The 25,258-nt window shown below is 36.4% G+C and overlaps 1 protein-coding gene across 1 annotated transcript in view; it reads right to left on the bottom strand.

Moving 5' to 3' along the window:
- The window catches only part of LOC141376869 (uncharacterized), a 601,238-nt gene that overhangs the window by 572,609 nt on the left and 3,371 nt on the right, over window positions 1-25,258 (bottom strand). Inside the window, exons 2-3 of the mRNA XM_088651146.1 lie at window positions 23,310-23,445; window positions 12,509-12,667 (exon numbers count right to left, since the gene is read on the bottom strand). Coding sequence (XP_088507272.1) covers window positions 12,509-12,518 — 10 coding nt within the window. The 5' untranslated portion in view covers window positions 12,519-12,667; window positions 23,310-23,445. The remainder of the gene's footprint in view (window positions 1-12,508; window positions 12,668-23,309; window positions 23,446-25,258) is intronic.

Raw genomic sequence — 25,258 nt, 5'->3', positions numbered from 1 at the left:
TGAAAAATATGCTGGATAAGTTGGCGGTTCATTCCGCTGTGGCGACCCCAGATTATTAAACATGACTCAGCCAAAAATAAAATGAATGAATGAATGAATGTTAATTACATATAAAATAGTGTGTAATTAGGTGAGGCAGTGGCGCAGAAGGTAGTGCTGTCGCTTCACAGCAAGAAGGTCGCTGGGTCGCTGGTTCGAACCTCGGCTCAGTTGGCGTTTCTGTGTGGAGTTTGCATGTTCTCCCTTCCTTTGCGTGGGTTTCCTCCGGATGCTCCGGTGTCCCCCACAGTCCAAAGACATGCGGTACAGATAAGTTGGCAATTCATTCCGCTGTGGCGGACTAAGTAAAGGGATAAATAAAGGGACTAAGCCGACAAGAAAATGAATGAATGAATGAATAGTGTGTATTTAGTGTGTATGAATTCTGAAAATATTTGTACACCTGTTAAAAAAATGTATGTACACAAACTTACTTCCTTTTTATTTATGAAATGCAGCCTTGCTTAGCATTAGAGACATCTTTCACACAAAAAACTCTCTCTTGCTGACTTTATTTTGGCTTATTTTCTATTTTATCAAGGGTTGCCACAGCAGAATGAACCACCAAAACACATAAAAAACCCTAATTATATTATAACAACAAAACTTAACCTGGATAACTTTGTCCAAAGTACTTTTTCCCCCCTTTTTCAAGTTTACATCTGGAGCAATCCGATGAATGGCAAAGCGGTCTGTTGTGGGTGCAAAAAGGTCAGCTGTTAAAATAGACTCCATCTAACATTATGTGGCTAAAGGTGTTTTAATTAATCATTGTGAAACTGTCACAGTGCAGCGAGTTAACGAGCTTCTGAGGCCCGACCCGAGGCTCCCTACTGAAATGAATCTGGAGAAACCATTCTGACCCAGTCTATAAACTTACACACAATCTGCTAATGACCTTTCTGACACTCAAAAAGCATCTGCACACATCCAGATTGGACGATTCGGATAATTCTGCAACGTTCGTTGTGACATTGCTCCGCTGGCAAGTCAAACATTATATAGCGAATATGCCAAGTAAGCATGATACGTCAGCCATGTAATTTTTATTAACCACAGCGTAATGCATACTTAATGTCTGTTTTTTGCTACATTGACTTAGGGTATGGCTTGCTTAACAAACATCATATTGCCCTTTTATAATTAAACTGAAATAATACTGATTAAAATGCCATGCAACACCCTTCTTGAGTTTGTTACATTAGTTTGGATCATTAACTCTGGAAAAGCTTATGTTGACAGACATCAGGAAGGCGGTAATGGAAAGGGCCTGCCTCGACCCTGGAGCCGTGAAGCGCTATATAGCTGAAATATGGAAGAAACAGTTGATTCTGGAAATACGTCCACAGATGGTACGTGGTTCTGGCAGACATATGAAGAGCCACATGGCACCGCTAAGCCGTACGTAACTTATGAAAGCAAACACACGTCTGACACCACATGCTAATTCACAGTATATACCACCTCAGACTGAGACTGCCGATTAGCTTAATCAGAGTCAAATTAAATACGTACTTATATACTGTCAGGTTTTGTAAAATTTATTAATTAATAGATCAATTCACTGCATTTAGGCATGCAGACATGGTCAAGAAGATCTGCTGCAGTTCAAACCGAGTATCAGAATGGGAAAGAAAGGGGATTTAAGTGACTTTGAACATGGCATGTTTGTTGGTGCCAGACGGGCTGGTCTGAGTATTTCAGAAACTGCTGATCTACTGGGGTTTTCATGGAAAACCAGCTCTAGGATTTACAGAGAATGGTAAAAAAAAAAAAAACGCTAATAAAATATAAAAATGTATTAAAATGTGAAATTAAAATAAAACTAATTTACATGTCAACATAACACTAATTCAATTATGTAATTCTTAACTTTAAGTTCTGATTGGAATTGGATGTGATAAAAAATGTACAGTGCCTATAGAAAATCATCGTACCCTGTGAAAATCTATACTTTAAAGCACATTACACCCTGCTTTCAAAAGATCTCGAGATAAAGTTGTAGAAAGTTAGAGGTTCAGAGAAGGCTACAAAACATTTATAAGGCTAGATAAGTTATTTGGAATGTGATTTGATTTCAGGCTGTATGACAAATAAAGTAAATATTTTAATATAATAATTCATCATAAATAAATCTGTACATATATATATATATATATATATATATATATATATATATATATATATATATTTATATACATATAAAACTGTACATATATATATTTATACAGTTGAAGTCAGAATTATTAGCCCCCCTTTGATTTTTTTTTTCTTTTTTTAATTATTTCCCCAATGATGTTTAACAGAGCAAGGACATTTTCAAAGTATGTCTGATACTATTTTATCTTCTGGAGAAAGTCTTATTTTTTTTATTTCGGCTAGAATAAAAGTAGTTTTTAATTTTTTTAAAACCATTTTAAGGTCACTGTTATTAGCCCCTTAAAGCTATTTTTTATAGTTTACACAACAAACCATTGTTATACAATGTTAAGCTGTATAGAAGTGTCTTGAAAAATATCTAGTAAAATATTAAGTACTGTCTTCATGGCAAAGATAAAATAAATCAGTTATTAAAAATGAGTTGATAAAATTCTCTCAGTTAGACAGAAATTGGGAATAAAATAAACAGTGGGGCGAATAATTCAGGGGGGCTAATAATTCTGACTTCAACTATAAATATATATATGTATATATATATATATATATATATATATATATATATATATATATATATATATATATATAGATATAGATATATATAGTATATATATAAACTGTGGGTATAAATGCTAAATAAATCCATAAAATAAATAATACAGCACAAGGTATTTTTTTCTTGTACTGAAAAGCCAAGGTAAATTATGTTTAACTGTGAAGAAATATCAACATCCCAATAAAAGAACAACAGCAACAATTATAACAAAATACATTTTTTTAAACTTAAATTATTTTTAATAATTTGTTTTCCTAATATTTTTTATGGATCTATTTTTTAAGTCATCATAAAATGGAAGTTAAAAATTTAGCTTTATAAGATTGTCTGAAGATAGCCCCTCCCTAAAGGACAGATAGCCCTGACCTAAAGGAGTAATAGTCCCACCCTAAAGTACTGATAGCACCGCCCTAAAGGACAGATAGCCCTACCCTTAAGAACAGACAGCCCCACCTTAAAGGATGCATAGCCCCACCCTAAAGGACAGATAGCCCTGCCCTAAAAGAACATATAGCCCGGCCCTAAATGACTGATAGCCCCACCCTAAAGACTGATACCACCACCCTAAAGGACAGATAGCCTCATCCTAAAGGACATATAGCCACACACTAAAAGACAGATAGCCCTGCCCTAAATTACAAATAGCCCCGCCCAAAGGAACTAATAGCTCCACCCTAAAGGAGTGATAACACCACTTTAAAGGACTGATAACCTCACCCTAAAGGACTGATAGCACCCTAAAGGACAGAAAGCCCCCCACTAAAGGTATTCCAAGTGACCAGAAATGAGGAAAAGCCATTTTAAAGGAGAGGGAATGTTATTATATGTAATTAAAGATTCAGATTTTTGTTTCTAAATCATTAATTCATTTCTTTTCCTCCTGCTTAGTCTCTTTTTTATCAAGGGTCACCGCAGGGGAATGAATCGCCAACTATTCTGGCATTTGTTTTACATAGAGGATGCCTTTCAAGCCACAACCCAGTACTAAAAACCACCCATACACTCTCACATTCACACACACACACACACACACACACACACACACACACACACACACACACACACACACACACACACACACACACACACACATGGACAATTTAGTTTATTCAATTCACCTATAGCGCATCTGTTTGGACTGTGGGGGAAACCGGAGCACCTGGAGGAAACCCACACCAAAGCAGGGAGAACATGCAAACTCCACAAAGGAATGTCAACTGGCCCAGCCAGAGCTCGAACCAGTAACCTTCTTGCTGTGAGGCAACAGTGCTAACCACTGAGCCACCATGCCCAGCAAAGCATTTTTACAAAAATAATGAAGAACCAAGATACACTGTTTATAAAAACAACTATATTCATATAAAACTGTATCTTATCTTATCTTTTTAAGTATTACAAAATATGCACAACCAAAAAAATAAATAAAAAATAAACAAATAAATAAAAACCTGCAAGTGTATTTTAATGACAACCAGCATTAAAAGTACAGGTAGAATTAAGTTTTCAGCATGCACAGACTCCACACAGGCCTACAGTATACACGCAGGTCAAACGAGCATCCAGCAGACCTCCTAATCACCACAAAGAACAAAGCAGGAAGGGTGAATTAGATTTACACACTACAGATGCATCTGTCTAGTCTGATGCCACACCAATCATAAAGCTGTACAGCGACTACAGTAAGTTTGTAGTACCACCAGCACACCTATATTAGAGCCCTCTCGCTATTCCCAGTGTCCAGGGACAAATAAAACTGCTGAGAGAAGATGATGTTGGGGCTGAGGATATACAGGCACGCGAGTGTGTGTGTGTGTTTGTGTGATAGATGGGGGGAAATGTGCATGGTTCAACACTATCACAGTCATTACACATATCTGGCCAGTGTAGCAGAAAAGCAAAAAGAGAAAGCCTGCACTTTACATTGTCACTAGCACCTCTGCTTTTAACAAGACTGCTGGGTGGCTTCGCATACACCATTTATATTGCCCACTGAATAGGAAGGATCCTTATGAGCAAAATCAGTTCGGGATCTATTGGAAATGCACCTAGAATGAACACAGGCTGGATGCGATTTGTTTCGGCATATAAGCAGGACTTCTAGAAATTGTACGAACGCGGCAGGAGACCAGGAACTAAAGGGTGTATTAGTGTGTGTGTGCTGTTGTTTTCAGTTCAGGGGTTGCTTTTATTGTTGCTGTGATACCATACAAATCACCGCTATATCACAAAATGTCCCCGGTCAAAATTGGCTGGAGGCAAGTGATATCTCCGAGTAAACAGTATATGAAGACCATATCTTAAAATGATAGATCACCTCATTTTCCTGTGACAGAGGTCTTTCCTGCCACAAACATCCGTCACTGAAACTTCACTGCGCAGATGGAGAGAGAGAGAGACACATGCACAGTGGCTCTGCTGCTAAACCCAGAAAAGATGACTACATTGGGAACACATACGCATGCATGATTTTAAGGGAAACTATGCATGGTATGTGCAGTATACTTTATGGAAAATCATTCTAAGCTCAGACAAAGCGAGAACAATGTTGATAAAAATATCATTTACAACTGTAGAATTTAAAGGGTCACGAAACACCAAAACACATTATTTGAGATGCTGACAGTCATATTTGTGTCCACGCTGCTAAAAACACATATACTAATTAGGACACATATATTTCACAAAAAAAGTGAAAATTGACTAAAAAAAAGTGATGAGCGCCGTTATTCTGCAAAATTTACGTTAAAGTGAATGGCGTTCGTCTGACAGGTCCATTTGCGCTAACACTCTCCTAATAGATATTGTATAAGACGAAAATGGCCAAGCATCCAGCCGCAAATATACAACTATCTCATTGAAACTCCAAGTGATTTTACAAGAGAGAAGTCTTGGGATGCCTATAATGTTGTTCTGTGTGGTCATGTGCAAGAAATAATGTTCCATGATTACCAGATTCAAAACTTTGTAGTGCTAAAAACCGAGGTTCTGCCTAGCCACAGAGAAAGAAAGAAGACGGAAATGTACAAGCCCTGGGTAATTATCAACAAGCAAAACAACTGCATTCTGACAGTGAACTGCACCTGTACGGCAGGGTATGTGAAAGTACATGTTTTCATTTCATTCTAAGCATTCAGTGTCCGCGGTTTAATAACCATATTTAACTGTTTTGCTGAAATTATTGCTGCAATCAAAAACGAGTAATGTGTGTGATTCAGCATAGCGAGAACTGACCTGATATACCATGAGAACTTCAGAGTCGAGCATTTCTAATTAGGGCCTCACTCCATTCAGCTCTTCTGATGGCTGTTAGCAAGATGTCTGCAGTTGGCATTAAGAGTACTGTGGTGTACGGTAAAATGGACTTTTGATTTTGACATCCTATCACACAACACGACATGTTTACTATTGCAACCGATTGTTTTTTGCAACCAGGTTGGTAATTCCCCTATAGTTCATGTCTTTGGACGGTGAGGGAAACCAAAAAACCTGGAGGAAACCTATGCCAACAGAGGGAGAACATGCAAACACAGAAATGCCAACTGGTCCAGCCAGGACTTGAACCAGAGACCTTCTACTTGTGAGGTCACCATGCCGCACTTCTGGGGCCTCATGTATCAACGCTGCGTATGCACAAAAACTTTGCATACGCCAGGTTTCACGCTCACGTTTGGATTTACTAACAGTTAAATTAACTTGAGAATGTGCGTTGGTCCACGCCAAAAAACATTGCTATTAATTTATAATTGATAAAATGGGTTAATTGACACAATATATATATATATATATATATATATATATATATATATATATATATATATATATATATATATATATATATATATATATATATATATATATATATATTATATATATATATATATATATATATATATATATATATATATTTTTTTTTTTTTTTTTTTTTTTTTTACCAATTAAGTGATTTAGAACATATAAAAGCATTTGCAAATGTACACAACCCTTAGTCTATAGCAATGTTGGCCTTATTAGAGGACATTGTCAATGATCGAATCTGAGGGGAACGGATTTTTTTAGGGATCACAGTGATTTTCTGGCCCACAATGATGATTGGCTTATTAGCCGTTTCAGATTTCCAAGAGCTATCTTCTTGGAGCTCTGTTTCTGAGTTGGGTCCAAATTTGGAAAGAGAGACATTAAGGAGGCTCCAAGGTGGCAGGGTGTGTGATGGGTGGCTTATTATTCCAGATATTATTCCAGCTAAGTTTTTACTTTATTTTATTGAGCATAATTATTTAACTGCATATCAGGAGACCGCAGTTATTCATTAAAGACGTGGCTGTTAACCCCCCTCAACAACCAACAAGGGCGCAGATACAATGATGCTAATTCTCGCACTCGGTCTGTTGAAGACTGGGCGATTGTGCAGCTGAAATGCCTGTGACACTGTCTGGTTAAGAGCGGAGGTGTGCTGCTATAACACCCTGACAAAGTGTTCCTCTAATACATCTGTGTCTCCCACAGACACGGATACTACCCCAGACAGTAAAGAGTCACCCAAAATTGAGACATCTCTCTCCTCAAAGGTTGTTAGTTTAGTATCCCCTGTTCCCCCGCCTGTTCGGTCCACACTTTGACGATGCGCTGCTGTTCTCCTCTTAACCTGCACCTTTACATCCAACCATTTATTTTTTTGTGCGCTCAGTTTCACGCTAATTTGAATTAGGCTTGGGCGGTATCCAAATTATGATACCGTCAAACCTTCTTCCTATTTTACCCCGGTATCCGGTATTACCGTGCATAACAAAAAAAGATGACATAAGGCTCAGACAGCATCACCAAACTGTTGCCTTGTGCCTAAACCATTCAGAGAGACGCACAGCACTATGCTCTCTCTCTCTCTCTCTCTCTCTCTCTCTCTCTTATTCACACACACAAACAAACAAACAGCATCCACACGAATGCGCGCGTGCTTGCTCGCTCGGGAGCGATATTGTTAGACCGGGCGCCTGCTCCCTTTCAAATTACACCAGAGTAACCGACCGCTCCCGCGCTTTATTTGGAAATACATTCCCGCACCGCAAGAAATCTGGTCGCTACCGCAGTACAGCAGCGGGATTGCAGACCTCTAGTTCGTATTTACCATGTCTCCCTTCTCGTTCGGTCGAAACCGAAAATACTGCCTAACTGCAGGTCACCTGGTGCGCGACTCGCCACCCCACCCTCTCTCTCTCTCTCTCTCTCTCTCTCTCTTCCACACTGTCCCATGATGACAATCACGTATACACATTGGTAGGCATTAAATAAGTAATATTTAATATTTAATACTTGTCTCCTATATAAGTGCATTGTTTTTTATGACGGTACGACAGTATTGAAACTGACACCGCTGCAATTGTTAGATCCCACGGTATACCATATTACCTTATTACCGCCCAAGCCTAATTTGAATATACAAAGAGAATATGCGTGGGAATCCATGTACACAGTGTTTCATACATCTGAATTTTTTACAGCGAACGGACAAAGCTGTAAATGTTTTAGTATTAATTCAATGCATGTCTTTGTACAAGAGGCCCCTGATCATTCACAGAACAAATATAAAGTAGCTTGTATACTAAGCGATTGTGTTTTGCTGGTTGATAACCAGCTCAACTGACAAAACGCCCAGCATCATTATCAAAAAAAAAAGTGATTGGCAGCGATTTCAGACACAATTAGCCAAGCTCAAATAAAGGAATTAATTGTGCTACATTACCACCAGATTCACTACAAATATACATCTTTAAAAAGCGCAATTAATCCTAACCATTTAAATCAGGGCCAGATTTCACAGGCAGCGTGGAAACTTGCAAGTGTCCGATTCTTCATCAGCGTAAAGAGGATCTTCACATTATTCCGCCTTCTTCATCTGACATATGCTTCTAATTCAATATCCCTGACAAGCTTCAAAAGATGATTTCTTTTAACTGATACCAGCAACACTAACTGCAATAAAGATTTCTGCGTCTAATGAGGCCCTGAAGGGCAGTGTCAGATTTATAGATTTATTGAAGCCCGGCAACATTACTTTTCAGCCCAATAGACTCCCCATCTTACTTCTTGTGCTTGCAATGATTTGGGACCATTAAAAAAAAACACACACACACACACACACACAAAAAAACGCGTCACATTCTGTTTACAGCACACACAGTGTTTGATGTATGGGCCGACCTTATTGCAAATGAGCGCTACATAATTGTGTAGGAAAGGGGAGGAAGGAAAAAAAACACATCAGAACCGTTTTTCATTTTGTTTCCCGTATGAAAAATTCAGAAGACTGGAAATCAAGGTTCAACGAGTTTGGGCAGGATATTATTTCCCAATATTTCGATCAATTTATCTGTCATCCAATGCTGGCGAGCGAAGGCGCCGGCAGAGGCAATTTAGCCAGTGAGGTCCGAGGCGGAGATGTTTTTAGAGCTCCGTGTCACATGCGCTGGAGTGGTTTGATTTCGGGAGTGTTGTGGAGAGATCCTGATATCAATCACTCACACTCACTCCCAGCTAACAGCTCTCATTTCCAGCGTGTTTTCCTGTTTGAATGGGTTTTTTTAGGGTATGGTAGAGCTCACAGGGGTTAAATTGAGAATGTATACATTTTATCACATGCACAAACACATACATGTCCTGTTATGCATTTCTTTTTTGGTCTTTCTCTCCTCTCTGTCTACTGCTGTCAGGCTAGTCTCAGCTTCAGACATCATGCACATGTACTGTGGGATGAAATTCTGATATACACAAAATAGGAAACACTTTGGGGGTTTCAAAGTCATCATCTGATTGGTTGGATTTTGCAAGATTTCTACAAGACGTGGTTCTTGTGTGACTGAAAACAAAGCTGCGGTGCAATTAAATAGATATAAGTGTTATTGGTTATTTTACATGTTGCTCAGATTACGTTCCACAGTCAATAAAAGACGTTCAAACCTTGGTCTAGCAATGAGAGAGTAATATCTAGCAACCTTCCTACACTGAAAAAGAAACAAAAGAAAACTTTTGTTTTGTCAAAAAAGATAATGTCCTAGCTGATTTTAAGTGACATTAAGTTTGTGTCATCATCATTAGTAAACAATATACTTTGTATTACTTTATTTCTTCTCTGTTGGAAGATTTTTTTAAATTATTCTCGAAAGTAAAGACTTTTGGAGTAGAGGGTTTAACTCAATGTGCGTAATGAGGGCACTGTAGTTTGTTACAGATTTATACATTATATATAGTATTATATTATATTTATATAGAGTATTAAAATATATTTATATATAGCATTATAATATATTTTTTCTCAAAGTATAATTTAAATTTGGTTTAAACTTTGAAATTTAATTTTATCTAAATCAAAAATATTTTATTGTATTTGCATTCATACAAATTAAAAATATTGTTTACTACATTCATTCATTCATTCATCTATTTTCTTTACAGCTTAGTCCCTTTATTAATCTGGGGTCGCCACAGCGGAATGAACCACCAACTTATCCAGAATATGTTTAACGCAGCGGATGCGCAGCTGCAACCCATTACTGGAAAACTGTTTACTACATAGACAACTAATTATTGTTTTTCCTTTGGTACAGCAAAGAGTTATATTTTGAATATATCTTTTTTACAGTACCTTAAAACAAATCTTTGGACCAACCTAAAAAATATACTGTATTTTCTTACAGCTAAATTTATAATTTTTCCTCCAATTCTAGTTTATTGTATTGTAGAATTGATTGAAATTAAAGAATGTAATTTAATAATAATCAAAATACATTCACTCAAATGTAGTTAATTGCTGTAAATGTTAATTGAATTATTGTTATTGCTAGTATTTTATATTCAAGATCTGAGATGAACCACAGATTCTGCATGTGCTTTCACCATGCCTATAGATGTCACACAAGATAATCAGACAGAATAGCAGCATTTTAAAGTAAAACTGCTACTGTAATAAAAAGTAATACTTTACATTTTTGTCATTGGAGGTTCATTTTTTGCATTAAGGCAAATTGAATAAAACAGATTAAATAATAGGACATTGAGTTTTTTGATTGCCACAAAACTTGTTCGTTTACAAAATATTATGTACTATTAAAATGTGAGTGAAAAACACATATTTGTATAAATATAATAATGCACTTATAAAACAACACACATATTTTGACCAGTACTTTAAAAAATACAGAAAATAATAAGTGATCCTTTTAAGTTTTAGCCATTTTTGAGGATGAAACTTGAAAAAAAAAGTTATATACTTATATACTTTAAAATCAAGATATCGTTTTTATGAAATTGGAGGAGTTTAACCCTGTTAGACCCATTTACATATTGTGGGTTAGGCGTTGGATGGCGGAAGGGTGGCACGGATGAAGGATGAAAGTGAATAGTGGGGCGTTGTGAAGTGAAGAGGGTTGGGATATATAGATATATATATATATATATATATATATATATATATATATATATATATATATATATATATATATATATAGATAGATAGATAGATAGATAGATGATAGATAGATAGATAGATAGATAGATAGATAGATAGATAGATAGATAGATAGATAGATAGATAGATAGATAGATAGATAGATAGATAGATAGATAGATAGATAGATAGATAGATAGATAGATAGATAGATAGATAGATAGATAGGTATAAATAAATACTTGTGTAGTCTGAATTATTATTTTTTTCTCCAATTTCTGTTTAACGGAGAGCAGATTTTTCCAGCAAATTTCTAAACATAATAGTTTTAATAACTCATTTCTAATAAATGATTTATTTTATCCTTGCCACGATGACGGTAAATAATATTTGACTAGATATTTTTCAAGACACTTCTATACAGCTTAAAGACATTTTGGTAAGTTTTAGGGAAATGTTGTAATATTGCAACGTTGGGCCTATTTGTGAGCAAAATTTCTGTATTTGTACTGTATATACTAGAAGAGTAGTTTTTTTAAAACTGTTTAGCAGGTCTTACTCCAAATTCAGTATGCCTTATATGCACAGCTTTGACCTCGGGTCTATTAGGATGGACTTGCAGGAAAAGGTGATGTAAAACAAACTACATCCTCAGTTTTGCTATATGGATAAGTTTGCAACTTCCTGATTCCACCTAAAATCGCAAGGGAATCAGTGAGGGTCTTTTGATTCTTAGACAGTGCCGCTGTTGCAAATTGCTTTAAGGCTAAAGTCAGAATTATTAGCCCTCCTGTGAATTTGTTTAGTTTTTAAATATTTCCCAAATTATATTTAAGAGTGATTTTTCACAGTATGTCTGATAATATTTTTTCTTCTGGAGAAAGTCTTATTTGTTTTACTTTGGCTAAAAGTTTTTATTTTTTAAAACCATTTAAGGCCAATTTTACAAGTTTTCTTAAGCAATATTTTTTTCGATAGTCTACAAAACAAACCATCGTTATACAATGACTTGCCTAATTACCCTAATTAAGCTTTAACTTTAAGCTGATACAACCATCTTGCAAAACATCTAGTTAAATGTTATGTACTGTCATCATGGCAAAGATCAACTAATGAGATATTAGAAAACTATTATGCTTATAAATGTGTTAAAAAGGCTTCTTTCCTTTAAACAAAAATTGTGGAAAAAATATACAAGGGGCCTAATAATTCTGACTGTATTCCGACTTGATCTGCAGTCTTTATCAGTGCACATGCCACAGTAGCAATATTTAAGATGTCATCACGCATAAGCTGACAAGATTAAAGGCAAACATGACCTTGCATCATTTATCCTCAGGACAGAAGAATCGCAGGCGTACGGTTGCAGAAGGACAGCCGATGCGATGTCGTGTTGTTCCCCGCGTGCGTCTGTTTGTGCTTTCCCGTCTCCGGGAAATGAAGGGAACCAAATTAATTCGGTCCATCTGTGTCATCTCCTGTAACACATGTGAAAAACTAATTAGACTTTCAAGTGTTTCTTTTAAAACAAACATGACCTTACAACCATCAAATATGAAAACGTCGTGTGAACAAAAACAAAACAAAAAAAAATATGCGTTTAATTGATTAATAGAGAAACGTGTTTTGGTACAACCGTGCTTAAATATTCCAGCATAGGCCCGTGTCTTATTAACATAGCACGCATAAACAATAAACATGCCCCCTCATTTGCATATAAATATAAACAATTCATTGGCGTATCAGGATTCCAGTCACACATACACTGTGCTATCAGCTTAAATTTCTAAGTGGCGAGGGCTGACAAACAATGATTATTTTTTTTAGAGGCTAAGGATTCGGCTTTTTGTCTGGCTAAAGCTACCCCTGATTTTATGCACATTGTTTTTAGTTAATGATTCTCAGCTGCTTGTTGTGCCTCTGATAGCATGAAAACCTACCATATGCTCCGCCAAAAGACAAATGATTAGCAAATGAAATTCTGGACAGCTGTCTGACTGAAAGTGTTTGGTTGATAGCATTCTGCTATCATAATTAGCTTAAGCTTTGGGTTAATTAACTTTCTACCTGGATATGCATAATAATAGCTCAAAGTGTGTGCGCGTGAGAGAGAGAGAGAGAGAAAACGCGCAGCTTCCATCACATCAACAACAGCGCCAGCTTTTTATTCGCCATTTCAAGAGCATATTAGAATTTGCAGAGTGATTAATCCTGGGAATATTGTGGAATACAGTAGATTTTATTTGCACGGTAGATAATACTGAAACAATCGGAATCTATTATATGGAAGAATGCCATTTTCCAGTCGTAATTAAAGTTTCTGAAAGCAATCACTGATTTTAACTGCTTTTGTTGGTGGAGAGAGGCGCTCTGGCAGGCTTGTAAGGAAGAAACGCACAAAAGGCGCCCTAAAATGTGACTTAAATAGGAGCGCTGCGTATCAAATGTGTTTTACCAATGTAAAAGATGTTCAAGCATATCAATGATGTGAGCCTTTGTTGGATTCATAGAGCTGGGACTGGCTTTGTTGTGAAGTCGAGTTTCTTCTTTCCAACTTTCTGCTCTTTATATATCTGGCCTTATAGAAAAAATGGTGGCTCAGTGGTTCGCACTGTCACCTCACAGCAACAAGGTTGCTGGTTTGAGTCTTGACTGGGTCAGTTGGCGTTTCTGTGTGGAGTTTGCATGTTCTCCCTGCCTTCGCGTGGGTTTCCTCCGAGTGCTCCGGTTTCCCTCACATCCAAAGACATGTGGTACAGGTGAATTAGGTAAGCTAAATTGCCAATAGTGTATGAGTGTGTGTTTGAATGTGTGTGTGGATGTTTCCCAGAGATGGGTTGCAGCTGGAAGGGCATCCGCTGCGTAAAAAACTTGCTGGATAAGTTGGCGGTTCATTCCGATGTGGCGACCCCGGATTAATAAAGGGACTAAGGTGAAAAGAAAATTAATGAATGAATAAAATTGGACGTAGTGTATGGATGCGTGTGCATGTGTGTTTCCCAGTGCTGGGTTGAAGCTGGGAGGGCATCCACTGCATAAAATATATGCTGGAATATTTGGTGGTTCATTCCGCTGTGGTGACCCCGGATAAATAAGGGACTAAGCTGAAGGAAAATGAATGAATGAATGACTGAATCTGGCCTTATAACAAAAAGGAAAGTAGCCATTTCAAAGCATGTTAAGCCTGCATGACGCAATAAAGTACTTGCATGTTTTAGGCCAAGAGAGTTTTGGCAGACCAAAACCATCCACTTAAACCGTATTATTTAAAGGCATTACATGCATAATTCAGAATCCCTTGTCATTGTCCAAACTGGTGGCCAATAATTGAAATATACATAGAAATATGTGCCCAGGGATACATTTTTGAGAACTGAGAAATATGTACCCTATTCTTGCAGTGATTGTTTTCACAACTCCACAGACACTGTGTACCTTTTTGACAATATGATATACATCACTGCAGCATATTTCTAGCTAATTAAAATTACTCTGTTATAATAATTTGATTACAAGTGGATCAGTGGATAACAAACCTCACAGTTCATTTCATTTCAATTCAATTCACGTTTAATTTTTTAAAGATTTTTTACAATGTAGATTGTGTCAAAGCAGCTTAACAGAAGTTCTTGCAAATTTAAACTGAAACTGTCAGTCCAGTTTTCAGAGTTGAAGTTTAGTTTTGTTCAGTTCAGTGTAGTTTAATTTTCACTGTTGAAAGTCCAAACACTGAAGAGCAAATCTATCGATGCGCAGCTCCATAAGTCCTAAATCAAGCATGCCGGTGGCAAGAAACAAACTTCACCAATTGACGAAAGTGAAGGAAAAAACCTTGAGAGAATCCAGGCTCAGTTGTGCAGTGCTGCAGTCTAGGTGCCGAGGGCTGGAGAATGCTGTACACCCATCGTGGACGCCCAACATCCAGATCACATTGAGCCTTTGATTAGGCAAATATTTTATTATTTCCATTAATTGCAGGAAAACCTGATAGAAATGATTGCATTTTATTTTGAAACCATATCAACTGTACAAACATCAAATGTTCTTGTAATAAATTGATAGAAAATTAAACTGCGCTAGTTATTACCGAAGCTTCAGAGAAATTTTGTAAGAGTTAAAAACCATGCAAATAAAGGAGGCTTTACTGTCATATATTAAATTATTTTATTGTCGATGTGTGAAAACCCTGTAACTGAATTAAAAACACAAATTGCTAATTCAATTACCCAAATTCTCAAACCTAATTTTAGTCTCAGTGTTAAACCAGAAAAGAAAAATTCACTTTTGATTTTGGAGTTTGCATGTATGGATGTTTGCCAGTGATGGGTTGTGGCTGGAAGGGCATCCTCTGCGCAAAACATATGTTGGATAAGTTGTCGATTCATTCCGCTGTGGCCACCCCAGATTAATAAAGGGACTAAGCCGAAAAGAAAATTAATGAATGAATTTTGGTGAGAAAAAGTGGTGTATTGCCACTTACAATGGAAGTCTATTTGGCAAGACGGTGCATAGGTATACGGCATGAACAAATCATTGAACATAATGTTTACTTACTCCCAGGGCCAATTATACCAAAGTTAATATTTAGCCGCACCATATTGGTGTTTTATCTAGTTTTTTTGAGGTGGGTTTTTTTAGCCCAACGCTCAACCCCCAACCAGAAGGACATAAACACATACACTATGTCCAAATTTGGCTTACCAAATTCACCGACAGCACATGTCTTTGGACTGTAGAGGGGAAAACGAAGCACCTGGTGGAAACCCACGCCAACACTGGGTTGACACCAACATGCAAACTCCATACAGAAAGCCAACTAACCCAGCCGAGGCTTGAACCAGCGACCTTCTTGCTGTGAGGTGACAGCACTACCCACTCCACCACCAAGTCCCCTCTAAACATGATATTATTGTGATAACATTGCACATTGTCCTCCTGTCTGTGTGATGCTATGAATTTCCAATTCCCATCATGACCGCATAATTCCTAGGACAACAGTTCATGCATCTAAAAATGTTGCCCCATAACATAGCTTGTCACATATGTTGTATAGCCTTTACATTACACCATAATCATTTCTTTGATTTAGACAGGCTTACTGTGGACTAAATTCTCATTAGTTTGGTCGTGAAGATTCATTCATGAGACAGCTTCCTCATGTTTTCTCTGACGTATACCGCAGCTTCATTTTTGGGACCTTTGCGGTTTGTAAATCAATTTTGGTAACGCAGAGTAAGGCAGAGGGGAGGCCGGCGTCCCTCTCCGCTCTTGTTTGCATGATTTACCAAAGCTCACAGTAAGACGCTTGTCATGTTAAGGGGACGCTGAGGGAACGTGCAGGTCAGCAGGCAGGATTGTGAATTTGGAGGGGGAAAAAATGGGGTTTACATGTCCCAGAGCACCACAGATCCAGAGAGCTCCATGGCACTTAATTTTCCAGAATATGTCATGCCTGTGAACAACATACTTAAGATACCTTGTAAAGGAGAGACAAGGCAAAAGAAAAAATAACAGACAGAAAAGGAAGGAGATTTTCTTTTCCACCTGAGAGAAAAATGATATAGTGTGTATCTCACAAATTTCTCTCAGTCTGCACTGTAAATATAAATGTGTTACATTTAGTAAATTGAATTGCACAAACTTAATACAGTTGAATAGTTCTAACTTAATTGTAATAATTAATTATTTACTTATTTACTTATAAACCCAACAGTCCATTTTATCAAAAAAAAAATTAGTGTTGTTAACTCAAAATTGACTAAAAGTTCATTCAACTCCTTTGAAAAGAGTTTGAAGTCAGTGTTGAAGGTAATGAGTTAATTAAATACCTCATTACTTCAACTTAAATGGAGTAAGTTCACAGTACTCATATAGATTAGTTTTTTCAACTCAAATGGTTTGTAGCAATTGGTTTGCTCAAACAATTTGAGTTGCCTTAACTTATTGGGTTTTACAGTACTTAGTTGGTTTGAGTTCTGTTTATTTATCGGGTCTTACTGTGCTCGAATTGCCTCATTTTCTCAAATGGATTAATGTCACAGTACTCAAACTCAGATTAGTTTTTGAACTTAAATGTTTTTGTTTTTCTTTTGGTTTCCTTAAATTGCTTGAGTTACCTTAACTTGTTGGGTTTTAAAGGGTTTGGATTTAAAGGGTTTTGCAAAAAAAAAGCAGACGTGAATTTAGCTGGTTTTGACGCAAAGGAAAATTTACCTTGTTAAAAAAAACAAAGAATTGTCTAAAGTGACATTTAAAAAAAAAAAAAAAAAAAGGATTTTATTTACCAGCTAATAACCTGATCATTACATATAAACTGTTACTTCTAAACCTAATTAGAGGAGCCTGATAAAAAATGCTCATTTACAAGAAAAGATTATAGAATTTATAGGAGTTTTGCATCTGAATTCTTCATTTGTCACTTTTTTATTCCTATATAAAATAAAGGGCAACACCCTATAAGTTAATCTCTGAAAAAAAAGAAGAAAAATCTCCTGTTGACACAACAGACAGGATATGACATCACACAATATTAATGTGAGCTCCCAAAGTCTGCCCGTTGGCAGAACCTCTAAACCCTCCTGATTCATTAAAACTTCAGTATATTGCGAGGCAGGTGAAAATGTCACTTTTATTTATTCTCCCCTCCTCGAGTCTTTCTATTCTGGTGAGTTCAAACAAATGTCACAACTTGCATGCCGCTATGCAAGAGAAAGCTGTGTTTAATGACTTTAATGTAGCTTAAACATAGGCGTATGGTCACAGGAGGCTGTGCCGTTTGGTGTACTTTACATTTACATGTCGATTAGTGCCATTAGACTCCAATGCACCACGGCAAACGGCTGTAATTGAACATGTGTGCTGACATTCATTTTATTTGTCTTCCATTCATCTTTAATAAAGCGCTCTCCACGGCTCCAAACACTCTTGACTCGGGCGACCCGACTCTCCTCTCTGTTTCAGACTTCTCATATGCACAGTGTCTATGAATTTCAAGCGCAGTCTTGCGGGAGCTCACCTATGCGTGCTGGAGATTTCATTTACCCGTACGCCGAATAAACCGCCATCGTTCTCTTCTCTCTCTCTTTTTCTCTCTTTTTTTTTTTTTTTTTGTTGCGGCCGCTTGAGACCTGCACGGATTTTACAGGACCGCACAATCATCCAGAGGGAAGCCTGAAATGCAACCGCTCTCATGAACGATATTGCCTGCAGTGTGTGGGCCTGACCCATGATGCAATGCAGAGGCCTTAAAGAAACACCATTTTTCTGACTGTCAAGAAGCATTTTAATTCAGAATCTGTGCTGGACTGGACTGGATTTTTTTTTTCTTCACATGACTGTGATGACACTGATTAACTAGATACTAAAAACAAGCCAACAAGCAAAGTATTTTAAGGGTAGACACATTATTTTCACATATTTTGTCAAATTATACACAATTTTAGCAGAAATTATTCAAAGATTAGCAAAATAATATTTCTAGTAACAAAAAAAAAATATTTAAAAATAATATGTATAGTAAAATCTTGTTTCAAGCACAACTAAGGCACATTAAGGGTAGTAGACATACTCAAAAATATTTTGCTGCTTGTTCAAATTACTTATTCGAAATGAACTGAACCAATACAATTCTTGAGTTTTTTTTTTTTTTGGGGGGGGGGGGGGGGGGGGGTATGTTTAATCCACTTAAATGTGTACAAACAATTACATTAACTTAACACATCTGCGTTGTGACATGAAGTAATTGTGTGAAACCCTACATTTTTTTGCTTTGCAATGCTGGATTCTCTCACTTTTTGAGAATTATACTTAAAATATGTTTACAGATATTTTTATCCAGATCAGGAAATTTCTAGTAAAAAAAATATTTTAAATATAAATAATTATAGGAAAATCTTGTTTCAAGTGAAGTTAAGGCACATTAAGGTACTTGTCACAAGATTTTCACATTTTTGTCAAATTATACTTAAGATTTTATTAGCAGGCATGTTATACATTGTTATACATAACAGGAAAATAAGATTTCTACTAATTTTTTTTTAATATATTAAGAGTAAAATAATTTTTTACTAAACTATCCTTGCGGTATATGTATATACATATATACATATATATACATATATATATATATATATATATATATATATATATATATATATATATATATATATATATATATATATATATATATATATATATATATATATATATATATATATATATATATATATATATATATTTATATATATAAACACATATACATACATACACACACACACATACATTGTACTATTATATATATATATATATATATATATATATATATATATATATATATACACATACAGTATATATATATTATTTACTGTTTTACTGTCATCATGGCCAAGATAAAATAAATCAGCTATTAGAAAAGAGTTATGTTTAGGAATGTGTTAAAAATATATATATACATTTGTATAATATATTTTATTCAAAGCTGCCATTTTATCATATTTTTATTTATGTTTACACTTTTTATTTATATATTCTTAACTGAATTTCAGCTTTATTTCAAATTCAGCTTAAAAAAATTAAAAAATGTATTTTATCCATTCATTCATTTTTTTTTTTCAGCTTAGTCCCTTTATTAATCAAGGGTCGCCACAGTGCAATGAACCGCCATCTTATGTTTTATGCAGCGGACGCCTTTCCAGCTGCAACCATCACTGGGAAACCCATACACACTCATTCACAGACAATTCAGCTTTCCCAATTCACCTACAGCACATGTCTTTGGACTTGTGGGGGAAATCAGAGCACCCAGAAGAAACCCACACCAACACATGGAGAACAGGTTTGGGTTTCCTCTGTGCTCCGGTTTCCCTCACAGTCCAAAGACATGCACTGTAGGTGAATTGAATAAACTAAACTGTCTGTAGTGTATGAGTCTGTTTGGTGTGAAGGAATGTGTATGGGTGTTTTCCAGTACGGATTTGCTGCTGGAAGGGCATCTGCTGTGAAAAACATTTGCTGGAATAATTGACCGTTCATATGGACTTAGCCGAAGGAAAATGAATGAATGAGTAAAATGTGAGCTACAAATGGCACTATAAAATGCTCAGTGTCTACTATTATTAAATAATCACGTAAAGTTAATCATTTTGTGCAACATTTAACCTTTAAAATACTCTTTCAACAGTGTTAAAGGAAAACATATCAACCTATTTCACAATTTTCAATTTTCAAAATACACGTTTCACAATATCTACATTTACACGTGTGCAATGCTGCCTATGTAGGGCATTCCAAATCAGTCACTTTTAAGTTAGCATGCCGTCTTAGAAGGCAGCTGCCTATGTAGGCCACCGACAGCATGGGTTCGGCGACATCTGGCCGATCGATGTGTATAAAACAATTTCAACTCCCAACATTTGAACAAGCACACAAATAAATGTTAACCATAGAGCGAAGCGAGCAAATCAAGCATTAAATAAACAAGCAAACACATTTAAAAGTTTTCCTTTCCCAGGGTGCTGCGTTGCGTGTTTACTGCGCTGAAGCAGGATAACAGTTTCCACTAAAACAAAACACTAATAGAGCCGGATAATGCCTTTCTCCGATATCCTTCAACTAAAGAGGGATACGCGTCAATTATAGCGGCAGCCTGTGCTTAGTGCTTATCTGCAGCAGCCACTAAACATGGATTTGGAGAGCAGCTTTAGTAAAGGAGGGGGAACTGCCAGTGCACCCAAAACTCAAGGGGGAATTACAGTCATTTCCCATCAACCCGGTGTGTAAGTGCACGTGGGTCTTAGCTTTGGGTTCAACTGCTGTTATTTGTGTTTGTTGGAGATTACCTTCCCTTAAGAGTAATCAAGGTGTGAGCTGTTGGTGTGGGCCGTATGGAGAGAGTAATACGGAGGTCTTCACGGTGGGATTTGTAAGGCAATTGTGCTGCTGACATGGGCAAGGCTTCCTTCTCTATTCACAATGTCTTTTTTTTATGTGCTCCACAAATCTGGTGTCATTAACGCTGTCTGTTAGCACAGGGACAGGAGGTCCTGAGAGGACACATTCCCTTGTCCAGGTCAGCGGCTGTTGAGGAATGGATGGACGTGTCTTTATTAGACTGCGCTTTGTGGTGTTTGAGGTTGGATCTTGTGTCTTATGAGAGTAATGATCGGGTGAATCTCATGAAAAGGGCATACGGATATTTTCTGGCACATTAATTAAGCATATTTTATCACCAAATACTCATTAAAAAAAAATACATTCTTATTTTTGTACATCCTGATTAGTTTTGGGGTAAAAATAGATGCACATTTTTTGCATGATTTACTGAAATGTCATTCAGTCATTACATATCAAAAGAAATATAGAAAAACTACTATTTATAGAAATAATCTAAGTTTCCCTGAAACAGATTTTTATATAGTTTTAATTTTTGACAACATGGCATTTTTTTATGTTTTAAACATAAAACTTACCCTTTCTGCACATTTATGGATGCTATTTGTTACCAGATTTATATGGTTTATTATCCCCATTATTTTATACATAAAGCGCTAAAATGCTAATAATTTTTAAGTACACAAAGACCATTTAAAATGATTTATATATACAGGGCTTGATGTTAACCTTTTTGATCACCAGCCACCATTTACAGCATTACTGGCCACTCGCCATTTTCACAAGCCACAATTTTGTTGGTGGAAAAACATTTTTCATGCATAAATTTGACTTTGACAGGCAAAATTACTTGGTTTAGATTTTGTGTTATGTCCACATGCCTCCTCATTCATTTCACTTTTTGTGTGTTGTGTATATGAGCTTGCTCAATGGGCGGGTTGGTAGGTTAATGTCAAGCCTTGAATATTCATTCATTTTCTTTTCAGCTTAGTCCCTTTATTCTTAGAAATATATATATATATATATATATATATATATATATATATATATATATATATATATATATATATATATATATATATATATATATATATATATATATATTTTCTAAGAATTAATCTATTCTAAAAGTTGGGTTGGAAGCTGGGTCTATCCTACGCAAGCTATGTTGACTTTCACCTTGATATTGTAGCGCGGATGTAAACCTGACTGGTGAGCCGTCTGAAAAAAAGTGCCTTTCTGAATCAAATCAGCAGGATGCCTGACTTTAACTGCAGTTTGGCAGTTTCAATTTACCTCATGAACATTTCATTCATGCCATCGTGACAAACTGCGGTATTAGACACAAATAAGTAGTAAAGTGGTAAGGACTGGTAAGAATGTTATGGAATTTAATAAAGCGCGACGAGTGAGCCCATACATTTAGGGGGGCCCCAGAGACATTAACAAGGGCCTATATATATATATCCATCAAGATATGCTAATTACATACAGCATATGACATAAAAAATTCATATCTGAATTTTACATATATAACATATATGTGATTTTTTTTATTCAACCACCGGAATTAATTTTTTAAACACCATTTTAGGGACAAAATTATTAGCCCCTTTAAGCTATATTTTTTCTCGATAATCTACAAAACAAACCACTGTTATACAATAACTTGCCTAATTAACCTAACCTGCCTAGTTACCCTAATTAACCCAGTTAAGTCTTTAAATGTCACTTTAAGCTGTATAGAAATATCTTGAAAAATATCTAGTAAAATATGATTTACTGTCATCATGGTAAAGATAAAATAAATCAGTTATTAGAAATAAGTTCTTAAAACTATTATGATTAGAAATTTGCTGAAAAAAATTTCTCTCCGCTAAGCAGAAATTGAAGAAAAAATAAATAAGCGGTCTAATAATTCAGGGGGGCTAATAATTCTGACTTCAACTGTATATATATTATGCACATATCTGTACTTATAATTGTTTAAAAAAGAGACACTTTTGCTATTTTTTGAAACAAAAGTTGCATGTATGACATATTTGATCGATGTGAAATCAAAATATGACATATACATCATTTGCATATATTAAACCATATATCAGCTATCTATGCGGGCCTGCTTCAACCAGCATTTTTTAAACCCTCCCTCAAGAGTTAACAATCCTTAAATGATTAACTAAACCTGATTTTTCCCACAGGAACGCTCTTGAGAAGTATTGGTGGGTTAACCTGATGCGAAGGGTCGTGACCTGTGGCTGCAAGTCCTTTTCTCCTCTCTAACTAATCCCGGCTGTCATTCGCAGATCTTCCTGTCCGGCTCTTTTTTTCCAGTGAACAGCCCGTCACACATTCAGCACTCGCCTCCCTGTGAAATTTCAAGTGCAGAAGATGCAGAATTAGAAACATGTTTTTGATGCTGCAACACAAGTGAGGCTGAAGGTATGCTGATGACAGAACAATTCCATTTTTGACAGTTTAATTTGCCCCCCCCCCCCCTTTTCCAATGGACAAGAGCAAAAAGGAGAGCGAGTGCCGAGCCTTCTGCCCCCTGCACAAAGTGTGTCAAGCGGCGGACGGCTAAAAAACTGACACCCTCCACCCGAAACGATCAAAAGAAAATCGAATATATCAAGAGTGGTGATGTCACATAACCTTATATATATTACGAAGGGAAAAAAAGCTGCACTCAGAATAGGCCTGACAACTATCATGAATCTAATATCATGAAAAAGTCGACACGCAAGCGAGAGGTGGAGTTCACAGCTATGATGGAAAGAGAGAATGAAAGACGGAGTGTCAGTGCTGCCCCGTCAAATCCCACAGCGGCAGAGAGAAATGCATACAGTGACCGTTTAAGAAACTACTGGATGTTTATCAATCTGTGAGTGATAGAGTCGCTCTGGACGCTTTATTCAGCTTCTAACTGGAAATATAGAGAAAGTGGACTGAAAAATTGCCGCAAAGTTCCAGCTGAAGCCTTTCAAGAGTTCACTCTTAGCTGATGATTGATTATGAATGCTGTCCTGGGAGAGAGCCCTGAGCTCATGAGATCCTCGAGGCTGGGGCTCTCTCCCGTTTGCAAGGTGAGAGGAGAGTTTGAGCTCAGGTAGATCTCGAGAACTCCCCTGCTGTAGAAGCTAATGAACAGATGATTGCTCTTAAGACAAAACTACTTACAAGGAGCAAGTATATGGTGCTGATTTGGAATAGTCACTTAACTTAAGTTGCACGTTTTTTGAAGGTGGGAAGAAACCAGGGAACCCGGGGGAAACCCACGTGAGCATGGGGAGAACGTGTAAACTCCGCACAGAATCGTCGACTGGCTTGATAAGGACTAGAACCAGTGACGTCCTTGCTGTGAGGCAACAGGGCTAACCACTGGGCCACCGTACCACCCTGCTAGGAAAGGAGAAGGATTCTTCAAAACGAAGATGGCTGTTATATGGAACTTAGGGTATTTATAGTGGCTTAGGAATCGTCTGATTGGTGAATCATAAAATGAATAATGGTGGCTGGGGAAAATGCATTAGACAGGGATGGTCATTTCGAATATAACGTAGCCTTTTGTTCCTTTGGTTGATTGCTGATCTACAAAAAATAACTAAAATAGCCATCTGAAGTCAAAAGATTCAATTAAATGCTGTAAATAAATCAGACGTTTAAAATGTAAACTGTCACTTGACAGTAGGCATGGGACGATAACCGTTTTCAATGTATATCGCAGTTTGTAAAGTTTTCTGCAATACCGTTCCTAAGGTATGAGTATGATTTTTTATTTATGCTTTGTTTTAGGACAACAGTATCTAAATATATCCAAAGATATCGTTTTAAATTGTAAAAAATGTGTTTCTGAAACAAATGAAGACAGCAGAAGTTAATAATTAATTTATACAACTATACCACTTACACCACTGTGGTAGTCGATGGGTACCATAGTACTGATGGGATACTATGGTAAATGATCAACAATCTTTTTTCAAAACAGCTTATTTAGTGTTCAACAGATGAAAGTAAGTCGAATCAGTTTTGAACAAGTGGAGGGTGAGTAAATTCTGACATAATTTTTAGGGATGCACCAATATGGCTTTTTAAGTCAATATTGATAACCAATAACACATAAGATTAGGAGGCTGATAACTGATATATTAGCCGATAAACATAAGCATTGCAAAATGTCT

The sequence above is a fragment of the Danio rerio genome, chromosome 12 (assembly GCF_052040795.2).
Source record: "Danio rerio strain M-AB ecotype USA chromosome 12, GRCz13ab, whole genome shotgun sequence".
NCBI lineage: Eukaryota > Metazoa > Chordata > Actinopteri > Cypriniformes > Danionidae > Danio > Danio rerio.
Note: the sequence above shows the minus strand (reverse complement) of the source record. Positions and strands in the feature narration are given on the sequence as shown.